This window comes from Aotus nancymaae, unplaced genomic scaffold, assembly GCF_030222135.1.
Source record: "Aotus nancymaae isolate 86718 unplaced genomic scaffold, 86718_ANA_hifiasm-v0.15.2.pri h1tg000010l, whole genome shotgun sequence".
In the NCBI taxonomy this organism is placed as follows: domain Eukaryota; kingdom Metazoa; phylum Chordata; class Mammalia; order Primates; family Aotidae; genus Aotus; species Aotus nancymaae.
This window is the reverse complement of record NW_026988421.1, coordinates 16,454,918-16,467,681: the sequence shown is the minus strand read 5'-3', so window position 1 is coordinate 16,467,681 and position 12,764 is coordinate 16,454,918. Positions and strand designations below refer to the sequence as shown.

The following is a 12,764-nucleotide window of genomic DNA, read 5'->3' as shown; positions in this document are numbered from 1 at the left end:
CTGGGCAAACAGAACTTACGCCATGAGAGCTACTTCATTAATAGAAGCCATTTAAAACGCTCATTTTTGTATCATGCAGGCTCTTGTTCTGCAGAAATTCTCATAATAATCTTTTAAGGTAGGTATCATTATTATTCCTCTTTTCTGGACATGGAAGTTGAGGCTTAAGGAAGTTAAACAAATTATTAGTCATACAGATAGCTAGTGGTGGAGCTGGAACTCAAACCCAGGCAGCCTGATGCTATACCCTGCACTTGGCTCTGAGTAATACTTCTGGTTATTATTACTACTAATTAGCACATCTTCAGGGATCTCGATCTTAGACTATGCTTGGGTGGAGAGAGTGCTGTTATTGAAGTATATAAAAGAGGTTGTGGGCTTATTTTAATCCTGGAGTATTTATATAAAGACTAGAAGGAGAATCCATGAGGAAGGCCCTGTGAAAACAAACAAAATGACTAGAGGGAGGGGTAAAAAGCCCAGAATGAAAACTAAATCATTCTCAAGTGATTATTTAAAATAATACCAGTCCTTATTCTACCACCTAAGTGCTCAGGTGCTATAACTTGGCAACAGTCTTCTGATGGATATTATTATTTTGTCCATTCTGCAGATGAACACACTGAGGCTGAAGAGAGGTTAATGGGCCCCAAGACACAAAGCTGGTGAGTAACCCCCAAACTGTTCATAAATACGCCTTGGTGGTAGTGTTGGGGCTCGTGGCCAGACTGAAGGGCGCTGGCCAGTCTCATACTAAGAACCCACTTGGTGCAGTGCACCCTGAGAGATTGAGAATGTGGCACACAGTCCCTGCACTAAGACAGTCACAGGGAGTGGGAAGTGGAGGATAACAGCGTGGGATCTGAAGAGGGCAGATCTGGACAGTTCTAGCTCTGCTGCTCACTGGCTGAGTGACTGGGCATGTTTGATTAGATTCTGAGCTTTGGTTTCCTACCGGTATAGTGGAGCTACAACTGTCTACTTTGAAAGGCTGTCATGAGCAATATGGTCATGCAAAGCTAGGGTGCCTGGCACTCAGCACAGAGATCTCACTACAGTTCAACTGAAGAGCAGAAACCTATGCAGCTAGCACTACGAGGCAATGCTTGCTAAGTACTGACCTTGAGGTTTCACTAGAGGCATGCAAAGAATTACACACAGGTTGGGCTGGGCCCATTAAGACGGGCTCCTAGAAAGGGTGGGAACTTGGGCTTGTCTTTAATTTGGAACAAATGGAGCCCATGGGAAATTCACATGGGTAACTCCAAAGAGCTGATGGGTAACTGTTTTTAAAGAGTCAACGTTGGCCATTAATTCCTTTCCCCAGGGTCAGGTCCTCTGTGCTCCACCACCTCCTTGAAGCATCGTACAGAAGAAATGCCTTTGATAAAGCTGCCTGGGAGAGAGCAAGCATGGTATGTTCTGGGAGCTTGCAGTGGTTCGGCGAGATCTGAAGGTAAGGCACTGGGGGAGAGGCAGCTGAGCAGTGGGTGAGGCAAGATCCTTTCACTCCCAGCAAAGGCGGCATGAGATTCACGGACTAAAGTCTAGCAATTGAAGTGAGGCAGGGGTCAACTTCCATTGAAGAGGTGGTCACCAGAGCCAAATGCCACAGAGAGTTCATAAGGACTGGAGATGACCCCTAGCTCTGGTAATTATGGACCACAGTGGGGACACTCTCCCACGGTGAGAAGAACACAGACCTTGAGCTGAGGTCTTCTGACCCATTTTCCATGGTGGTGAACTAAACATACCTACTGTCTTGAAAATAACCCCTGTATCCCACTTCCAGGGGAGGGTCATGTGAATACCAGTGTGACTGGGTCCTGGACAGGCTCAGCAGACACAGAGCAGAAGGCAGGCTGTGGTTGGAGTGGGCCAACTTGGACATAGATCCTTGTATCTTCTGGCAACCCTAAAATCTTGGCAGTGAAGGTAACAAGGAAGTTAGCATCCACAATTTCTTCATGTAAAGTTTGATAATGCAGACGATGCCCAAAATTGGAAGGATGCTTTTCTCCTACTGCATTCTAGCTTCCTATTAAAAAATGGCCCACTCATAGTGGCTCAGAGCTTCAAACTTCCTCAAATCCCCAGCTCTGTCCAAATGATGGGACTACACCTGCTGTGTCACAAATCACATCAAGCATCCGTGACACAGCACAGTGTGACGTCTCTACTAACCATTTCTTTCCTTTAGTCAGCTTGGTCAATGTGGCCTGGGCTGTTGGATGCACAGTCCTGGAATATCCTGCTGTTATTTGTTGCATTTTCCCACCTACATGATAAAAATGCATTCCCACAGCTTTGGGTTCATTCTGATTTTGTTTTGGTTATTGGAAGTTGCGTTGGTGCTTTCTAAAATGAGATCAACCTTCAAAGGGAACCAGAGAAGGCGAAATGAAACAGGAATGGAGGCATGTACGAATAAAGCACACAACTTTATTCACGAAGTTGTGAGTATGACAGTGATGCAGAGTATATGACAAAGGAGTGCGGTGAGTGCTGCTTGCAACAGGAGCGGGGAGCAGGTCAGGGTCACAGGCACAGCAGCGTGGAGCTGGCAGGGCCACCTTCTCCTCTGCACACAAGCATGTGGCACTCAGCGCGCCAACACACACCTGCTCAGTTTCATGGGGAACACAACACAGCTTTTCAAAAGGAATTCTTCTAAATATTTGCTTTCATATTTCCGAAAGGGGAGGGAGGGCAGGAAGAACTATATGCCTTCCAACATTTGAAAATATTCCATAAACCCAACTTAAAAATGAAAGAGCTCAGAGAGCTTCAATGCAGAGCTGTCAGCAACTCACAGGAACCACACACATCATTGGACAAGTCTGTACATAAAATCCCAAAAGAACATCAGTTTTGCGGACAATGGTTTCCTCTGCTGTAAAGAAACATATGCATATATGATCAGTAAGCAGCTCACACCTTTCTGAATGTCAAGGTCTACACGATTGTCTCCGTCCACCTTTGGTCACTGGGGTCAGGAAGTGACTCATGGGAACTGGACTCTTTGGAGAAACACTTTTGGGAAGAATTTTATTGAATAACAACTGCCACTCAATTATACTAAGCTTCAGAAATTGTTGGATTTGTTTAATTTTGCTGTGTACATATTCATTGCTTAGAAAGTTTCTTTCGGCTTAAACTGACCATTTCCCCCTTTCTTTTTGAGTTTTCCATGATTAAACTTGCCCAAATAAAAACATAACAATCCATATGCAAAGCGTATCTGTCACCACCTCCCACTGCTTTCTGGGCAGCAAACAGAAAAATAAACAGTGATTTTTTTTGTATTTTAAAAATGCCAAAGTGAAGGTTTCTCTTTCTCCTTTCACAACATAGTTGAATAGTTCCCTTAAAGTACATCATTGCTATAAGCTGGTATCACTGCAAATCTCAAGTCCCAAATAATCTCTTTTTCTGGATAGAAAGTTATTCAAAAGGGAGCACAAAAGAGCAAGCTTTGGGGCATACTGACAAACACTTCATTGGTTAGAAGACAGTAATTTTAAAAATCAAATAAAATTGAGGCTGGCATAAGGAGTATAGATGAAATAGCTACCAGAAACACAGAAGAGGTGATTAATAACTGAGACTGCTTCAGAGGACACAGGAGGGTTGACAAGACAGTCCATTTTCCTTCCACCATCTTCCATGACAGTCAGGAAAAGGGTTCTGTAAGCACCCAACCTGGCGTGGCCACCTGTCCCTTTGATACATGGGAGGATGCTGAGACCAAGTTAGCTTTAAATGGTTTTCAGAAAGACTTACCTAGTCAAAAGTGGTTAATTTGAATTTTTCAAACTTGCAAAAGCATATGTATTTGATATAATCATCTGAGAAGCAATTCTAGAAAAAAATGTTTGCTTCGATGTCTAAATAAATCCAGTGAAAGTTTTAGAAACATTATCAACTAGACATCTCCGAGTTAGAGTTGACTGATAAACCAGATTGGGATGGAGAGGTTGAGAACTGAAAACGAACTGCTCCAGCCTCTGCCTCAGAAGAGGAAACTCAGCTTGGAGATGACAGAACTGGGTAGCAGAGTAGATGCTAGAGCCCATGACAGATAGAAAACTACCCCCATTTAAAAAAAACTCATTAACTCTAGCTGATCTCTTTGAGGTTTTGAAGAACAGGCAGTTTATGTGAAGTTATTGAAGAAGTCATATTAAGAACATTTCATAACTAACCCCAAACCAAAACGTAGATGCATAGCTAGCTGTGCAAGTTTCCAAAGGCTCTTCCTGTCTCCTAATAAGTCATTCAGAAAGACTATATGATAGCCTGGATTTTCTTGAAGAAATTTTAAAAGAAGAACTGATTTTCATAGCATCATAGAGGCCTCTTTTACTTCATGCCATCAGTATGCACGTAAAAGTCCCAAGGAAGTCAAATGTTCCAAAATGTAGCCCTTTACATATGCACCAGGGAAGTCTGCCATATATATAATTCCCCTCCTAGGGTGAACAAGCTCCATTAGTTTGAGTGCGTTAATAACTGGAATTTTCATGTGTAGTATACAGGGTGGGGTGAAAGCAGACAATACCCACCTCGTGTGCTGTGACCTGGAAGGACATTTTGAGGACAAACATGCTGAGCCCAGTTTAACCAAATGGATAGGATTATAGCCCACATAATTTGCTCTGGCAGTTAGCAGGAACCAGGTTGCCCCATGACCCATCCCTCCAGCTAGAGCCTTCTGCTGGGAAATGGAGTAGGGGTCCCACTCCGCATTACGGTTTCCAATGACCCCTCCCCAGAGCAGAGCACTACTCTGCTTGCACACAGGAGGCTACTGGTGCTTTCTGGCAATGCATTTCTGCAAGGTGCAGTTTAAATGAACTCATATAGTATTTGATATGGAAAGGAACTTTTCTCCTCAAGTTGGACGCAGAACTGAGTTTAAAAGATACAAGGAAAGCAGGGTTTCATTAGTGGGAGCTGACTTAGGGTTCAGTTCTTTATCATTGCTATCTTAGGCAGGCCCCTTAACTCCTAGTCTCCATAAAATAAGGAAGGGGGTTGTCCCAGTTTTCAGTCTGATGTCCCCATTCTATGACAGACCCCTATCTTCTTTATGAAGACCAAGGAAGAGGAATTTTAGCAAAACTACCTGATTATGCCCATGTTTCCCAAATACCTTAAGTTTTCTTTTTTTTTTTTGAGACGGAGTCTCGCTCTTGTTACCCAGGCTGGAGTGCAATGGCGCGATCTCGGCTCACCGCAACCTCCGCCTCCTGGGTTCAGGCAATTCTCCTGCCTCAGCCTCCTGAGTAGCTGGGATTACAGGCGCGCGCTACCATGCCCAGCTAATTTTTTGTACTTTTAGTAGAGACGGGGTTTCACCATGTTGACCAGGATGGTCTCAATCTCTTGACCTCGTGATCCACCCACCTCGGCCTCCCAAAGTGCTGGGATTACAGGCGTGAGCCACCGCGCCCGGCCCCTTAAGTTTTCTTATATTGACATTTGATCTGCACGTGTGTGGGTGATAATTCATTAATCAATGTAAAACATGGGGGCCCTTTATTAGCTCCATAATGAAAAATAATCTCTCCACCAGCCAAGTGCTGGGACCCATGTGGCCACCACCGTTACTGACAGGTAAGAAAACATGAAATGCACCATCCTCTCTGGTCCCCACACTTTCCAGAGTAAAGCAAGGACGAAGACACCCAGGCACTGTGCCAAGGCTGCAATGCAGGAGGGCACGGAAAAGAGGATGAGAGAGATGGGACAGAAAAAGCATGGAATAAGCAAAAGGCGACTGAGACACCAAAGGCCAAACTGCAAACTGCAGCCTGCCTTCCAACCAAGCAAGAGCTGGTCTCATCTGCTCACGGCCACCCTGTCAGAGCCATTTGCTAAATGTTAGTAGGTCCAACACACACACACACACGCACACGAGAACAGTCCTCAAATATTCAGTGCATAGCACTGAAAGCCTAGGACAATTTAGATTCCTTCAGTAAGAGCACAGGAGGATGCTATAAAACAGTGACAGTGTTCATTCCAGCCCCCAAATGACAGCAGTGAGCCACGTATCAGAGGCTGCAACACAGACTCAGAAACTATCCTACTTGCTCCTTTACCACCGGTGTCAGAGAGATAGCTTGTAAGCCTAATACCTGGTGCCAGCAGGAAGGACTTCAGAGCTTTTGTTCTCAGTGGCATAGGAAGGTAAATTCAAATGCTTTCTTCTTTGGCTTTAAAACAGAGCTTAAATTCTTAAGCAGAGCCCCAAAGCACGATAATAAATATGACTTAACCTCCTGGGTGTGGAGTTACACAAACTCTCCCTCATCTAACTCACGTAGGGAATCATGATGTGGTTTTATATGCACACATGTGTTGGTGAAATCCTAGGCTTAAATTTGAATCTAGTGTTGCAGAGTCTGAGGGGCTCTCGCGAGATGCTGTGACCTCCATATCCCGCCTCATCCTTCCTCGATCCTGTTATGAGCTACATCAGCGCCAACACCTTTCCATGAAGGAAGTGATGTTGGGGGCGCAGTTTAGCCTCACTCTTGATCTTGAGTCACATACACTTGGTGAAAATGTCTTTAGAAGCTGCAACGCCGTGGGACAAACATTCGAGTAGAAATTAAAAAGCACATGCACACTCACAAAACTGCTCGAGTGAGTGAAACCAACATGCGCACACACACTCATGAAGTCAACAGAGCTAGGCAAGAAGAAAGCTGAAAAGGCCAAATTAAATCTGTTTAAGGGAGTCTACTTTGGAGTTGCAGAGATTTAAAAGAGAAAAACATGTCTTTCCTTAGCCTATTACTGAAAGAAACCTTAAAACCAACAGCACGGGCTTGATCTGATTCATAGGATGCCAGAGAGACAGCAGAGGACAATGATGGAAAGACTGGAGTCAGTAGGATGTGGGACTTTTTTTTTTTTTTTGCCAAGCGTGATATGGCCCCTGGGCAAAATCACCTAATGGCATGCCACTGAGCCAATCTGTAGGCAATTTGTGTTTTTCCTTTCCTTGCAAAGGTGGAGCTCGAGACAGCTCCTGTCCTAGGCGGAAACCAGAAACCAGGCTCGCTATGGGAAGCAGAAAGAGTTAAGAGAAGGTTCCCTTTCATTCCTGTTCCTTCTCTTTTGCTTTTGAACAGTTTTAAAATATACTAATAGCTAAGTCATTTGCCAACCAGGTCCCGGCAAACGGTAGAGAACAAGGAGCTTATTAAGAATTAATTTTGCTGTTATTCACCCCATTCAAACAGAGCTGCCCTGTTCCCTGACCTGCCCTGTTCACCTGCCGGAGTGCAGGTGAAGCAACATGACGCCAGTCAAGAAAGGTGGCTGTGAAATCACTGCCGCCACATGGACAGACCCCTCACTCTTCCTTCTTAGCCACAGCGCTTCACAATAAATATATTTATACTTTGAAATTATGACAACCGATTTTTCCCATGTGGCATCCTAAGGGCACTTGCCGGCTCTTATCCGTACAGTCAGCGCTACTGTTGGAGAACAGGTAGAGGAAAACAAAAGAAGAAAACAACGCAGCTCCTGTTGTATACATAAGGTCATGTGAAAAGGTCACACGTGGGCACTACTCTGTGTTTCGGAACACAGAAGTTTCTACCCCATGCTTCTTGGCAAATGTTACTCTTGGCTGGCCTGATGTTGGACTCAGGGGTGTTTTAACCAGACTTTCTCTTTTTGGTATTGCTGAGTGATGATAGCTTGCAAATTCTCCAATTGAGTTTGGGCCTCAATATGACATCCTCTGGGGTATCGCCACGGTCAGTCCTTTCTCTAATTGCCATTCAGAGTGGGAACTTAGAAGAGTTTTGCTTTTTTCTTCATGTCGTTGCGTCTCCAAAGAGGTAACTTGTCAAACTCCTGTATGGACATTCCAAAGATTTCCCGAAACACTTCAGGGGCTAAGTGGCGCTGGGAAGAAGAAAAAAAAGGGCAGCTGTCAGTCCTGATGGCCACACGAATGGCCTTGAGAGTTGCTCTATAGTTTATATGACGAGTCATTCTGAAAAACAAGGCAGGAAGACGGGAGAGGAGCCTATCTCTGATGCTTGTGAAGTCAGTATTCCTTACCTGGTCGGGCCAGGTGAGGAGCCCTTCCCATCAGATAAAAGAGCTGGCAGATATCAGTGGGGATTATAATAATAACGCTGACTAGTGATGGGACACAGAGAGGTGATTTATTACGTTAGAGACAACTCCACTCCAGGTCCTCGGAACGTTGAAAAGATGCAGGGAAAATGGACTATCACAATAGAAAGCCAAAGAAAATGACCTCCAGCGTGGTCCCTGGGGAGTCCCGGGGCTTCCTCCTGGCTGAGGAATAGGAGGTAAGGTAGATGCCTGTTCTACTGAGAAGACTTCCCATCTGTCATCCCCCCTAGAAAGTTCCCCCAAGATCCTGGAGCCTTTATTCTCTGTGCCAGCCTGACCTTTATGCCAAGGTACTGCCTTTTGTCAGGAAAAAGTAATCATTCTTTCTGAGACTGGCAGCCAAGGTTTTTCTTAATTAAAATCATTGGGATAGAAAACTATAATACAAAGATTAGTCTTCCATATCTAAGGAGATCTTGGTATGTGTACCCAGATAACCCTTCAACAAGGAATGTGGAAACAGTCAAGAAAGAAACTTGTCTAGTATAAATCTCTCTTCTGAGAGCCTTTCCTGATCCCACAGCCTCCCACGAACTTAACCCCAACTTAGGGAAGATAAGGATCTGAGAATATCTCAAGAGAAACAGAGATTCCCATTCTGTTTCACTAGCCATAATTATAGCAACATGAAGTTTCAAAGAAAATGACTAAGGTCATTCTGTGTCTCCTGGGTCGTTCTTCTTTTTTCTTTTCCTTTTTTTTTTTTTGAGATGGAGTCGGGCTCTATTGCCCAGGCTGAAGTGCAGAGGTGCGATCTCGGCTCACTGCAACCTCCACCTCCTGGATTCAAGCAATTCTCCTACCTCAGCCTCCTGAGTAGCTGGGACCACAGGCACCCACCACCATGCCCAGCTAATTTTTACATTTTTAGTAGAAACAGGGTTTCACCATGTTGGCCAGGCTGGTCTCGAACTCCTGACCACAAGTGATCTGCCCACCTTGGCCTTCCAAAGTGTTAGGGTTACAGGTGTGAGCCACTGCGCCCACCTCCTGGGTAATTCTTCTGGATATTACCAGGCATTTTATGCTGATCTAAGTGTAAACCTGCATTTTTTTTTTCCCAAAGTTACTTCTTAGTTCTACCTATGACATGAGGGTGACTTTTTTGATTTTTTTTTTTTTTAACTGAAGAAGTAAAACATTGCTTAGGGAAGAGTTGGGGGAATTGCATAGGAATCTGCAGTTGGAACGGGATTTTCCTGTTTTGTTTTACCTCCAGCCTGGTTCTGTCCACCTCTCTTAGGATTTTGTTTCGCCCTCTGTTGGTCACCATGAGCATTTCATACGGAAATATCTGAGAAGAAAGAAAACACCTCTTCTAGACCACCACAGTCCATTTTATTAACAAGCAGAATCCACCTAAAATGTAGTACTCCCAAGACAGAGCTTCCAAGAGACTACCATGGGAGAATCTGAGTGACGGGTCTTCCTCCCGCAAGGCCAGTGGAAGCTCCAGTTTCCAGGGGACAGGGACAGAATCTTAGACATTCTTAACTCTCCACCAGGGTCTCAGGTAGCACTGAATTTTAGGAGGGCTTCATTGAGTGGCAGAACACTACCTTACTACGTATTGGGATGAAGGTAAACATTAGAAGATAATGGAAATTACAGGCACATGCTTTTTGTTGTTGTTGTTGTTCTTGTTGTTTTTGAGACAGGGTCTCGCTCCGTTGCCCAGGCTGGATGCAGTGGTGTTATCACAACTCACTGCAGCCTCGACCTCCTGGGCCTAGGTGATCCTCCTACCTCAGCCTCCTGAGCAGCTGGGACTATAGGTACCTGTCGTCATGCCCAGCAATTTTTTTGTAGTTTTAGTAGAGATGGGATTTTGCCATGTTGCCCAGGCTGGTCTTGAATTCCTCAACTCAAGCAATCCACCTGCCTTGGCCTTCCAAAGTGCTGGGATTACAGGCATGAGCCACTGTGCCCAGCCAAGGTGTCACTCGATGCTGTCATAGGACAGGACGCCTCTGTGCTGGAGTTAACGATCTTGTTCCATGACTAGCTCATGGATCCATGGGGTCAGGCAGGCCCAGAAGCAATGCTCTGGCAACTGACATACTGAAATAAGCCCTGGTTATGGTCACCAGGGAGTGCAAGCCCTTGCACAAATCTGAAGGAACACGGTGTTCTGGAGCCAGGCATCCCAGTGTGCTCAGGACTGAGGTTCTTGAAATGCAGCGCTTTCAGTGCTGAAACAGGGAAAGTTCTGGCAAACACGGACATGTTGGTCACCCTACATGGAGTAGCATGCCCGCTCCTCTCAACACTGGATATACTCTGCAATGCACATGGCCGAGGCCAAGAAAATACCTCAGTCATAGGGAGAGAGGGACTGGTGCCTCACTGTGAACACACAGCACCATGCCCTGTAAGGGTTGAGCCTGCTGACCTGATGTGGGCAAGGTGCATATTCATGACATGGCTCGCCAGAACACACCAGCCTATAAAACTTTGAGAATGATGAAGAGATAGAACATCAAATATGTTTAGGGTGTTACATCATTCCCATATGAGAGGAAAGAGAACAGCTGCACTTACCTTTGGTTCCAACATGTTGGGCATAGACACTCCCCGGTCCATTCTCATCGCAGGCATGTGGCCGTCTGGAAGCGTCTGCAACAGAGATGCCGGGTCGAGGTGGGGCATGAGATAACCTGGGGAACTGAAGGGAGCACTCTTCGGCTCCCAACTCCCTGTTGGGTCTCCAGTCCTAACCACTATTTCGTTTGTGTCATCTAGATGACTATGCAGTTTTCAAAATGAGATTCTTGCTGAATAAGAGCAGGAATACAGCTCTTTTGCAATCAAGTTAGGGAGAGATCTTGGCTTAATAGCTATGGACTAATTCCTGAATTAGGCTCCATGAATGAAAGTATATGGTACGTTTAAATGATGGCCAAGTCTATTATTGTTATTTTCTTATCTTTAATCTTGATTTTCTCTTCATTTTTCCTCTTTTCCTATTCTCTATCACATTTTTTGTTTTGTTTTGTTTTTTTACAAGATTTAGGTTCTAATGAGAAAGGAATGCAATGAGAGCAAACTGCTCTCTCCTGTTGGCTAAGACATAAGTGTCTTTTCATTTGAGAACATGCAGGAGAAGGGTGGACTAAAGCACTGAGAGATTATAAGTAAAAGAAGAAAAACTGTATATGAGCAGACCTTTGATGCTGGTCCACCTCCACCCCAGAGAAGACTCCAAGGCCAAAGCAAGAGAGTCCCCCTACACCTGGCTTGGCTCATGCGGTATCCCCAAGGCCTACTGGGACAGCATGACCCAGGCAGCAAGCATGCCTGCTCTTCACAGCTATGGAGTAATAATTAGACAGATCAACCACAGCAAGCATCTTCTCAACAGAAACTGCTGCCTTGGGGCCCGCAGTTTGGAATGGAAAATGGCTGTTCTGCTGGTGTGGCCAATTCAAGAAGACAAAATGTTCCATACCTGGTAATCTGAAAAGGAAAGGAAAAGAAAGTATCATAAGGAAAGGCCATGGAAAAACATGGAACCATTAATAGAGAGACTATATTCTATTGAAATTCCCAACATATTCTCCCTATAAACCACGTTCTCTTTCTGCTCCCAGACTCTGCACGTGTTATCCCATCAGCCTCCCTGCAGCCAGGAAAGGCCTGCTCCAGGGTGAGTTAACAGTTAAAACATCCTTTTCCCCTGGAAGCTTTTGCTGACCACCTAAAGGTACTTACTGCTTCCTTCTCTTGGCATCTCTGATCATAACGTTCATCACACAGACCTTCTTTCTTCCTGCCATATGTATTTTGAGGGCAGAGGCCATGTCTCACTTACTGTTGTACCTCTAGTTCCTTTTTTTTTTTTGAAGAGACAGCATCTTGCTCTGTCATCCAGGCTGTAGTGCAGTGGCATGATCATAGCTCACTGCAGCCTTAAATTCCTGGGCTTAAGCAATCCTCCTGCCTCAGCCTCCCAAGTAGCTGGGACTATAGGCATGTGCTACCAGCTAATTATTATATATACATTTTGTTGTTGGTGGAGACAGGCCTCGCTTTGTTGCCCAAGCTAGTCTAGAACTTCTGGCCTCAAATAATCCTTCTGTCTCAGCCTCCCAAAATGTTGGGATTTCAGGCGTGAGCCACCATGCCTGGCGTTTAGGTATCTGATAGAGTGCTCACTAGTATGAGCAATGAATGAATTCTCACAAACTCATTTCTTACAGTTTGATTTCATTAGTCTTTGAAATTATGTAAATTATTGCCCTATTAGCTCACAGAAGACAGATGTGAGCCTACTCTAAGGATGCCGTACAGCGTGAACACAGCCAGTACACTTGACTCTCATGAACCTCAGCCTCGAGGGAAGACGTGGCCACGCTCGGCCTGGCTATGGGAGTCTCACCTCGAACTCCCCCGCTGACATCCCCATAGCTGTTGTACTGAGCGAAGTCAGTAGAAACAGGCTGAAATGAGGAAAAACAATTATTAGGAAATCTCCATAGTGATAGTTTTTGAGTCAAGTGAAAAGGAAGAAAGGGTTTATAAAATCCTAGGAATTCTTCCCAAGCTAAATTCCGGGACCTTCATCATTTTTTGCCCTATTATTCTTCTACTGC

The 12,764-nt window shown here is 44.9% G+C and overlaps 1 protein-coding gene across 11 annotated transcripts in view; it reads right to left on the bottom strand.

Moving 5' to 3' along the window:
- Nucleotides 1–2,422: 2,422 nt before the first annotated feature.
- Nucleotides 2,423–12,764, bottom strand: part of ABLIM1 (actin binding LIM protein 1) — a 341,410-nt gene continuing 331,068 nt past the window's right edge. For 6 of the 11 annotated variants that reach the window (XM_064373819.1, XM_064373821.1, XM_064373822.1 and 3 more), the window contains 5 exons: nt 12,551–12,611; nt 11,621–11,628; nt 10,714–10,788; nt 9,386–9,466; nt 2,423–7,932 (listed from right to left, as the gene is read on the bottom strand). In XM_064373819.1, coding sequence (XP_064229889.1) covers nt 7,819–7,932; nt 9,386–9,466; nt 10,714–10,788; nt 11,621–11,628; nt 12,551–12,611 — 339 coding nt within the window. In that variant the 3' untranslated portion in view covers nt 2,423–7,818. Of the gene's footprint in view, nt 7,933–9,385; nt 9,467–10,713; nt 11,629–12,550; nt 12,612–12,764 lie in introns of those variants that run through there. The other 5 variants (XR_010341744.1, XR_010341741.1, XR_010341742.1 and 2 more) reach the window with 1 other exon arrangement.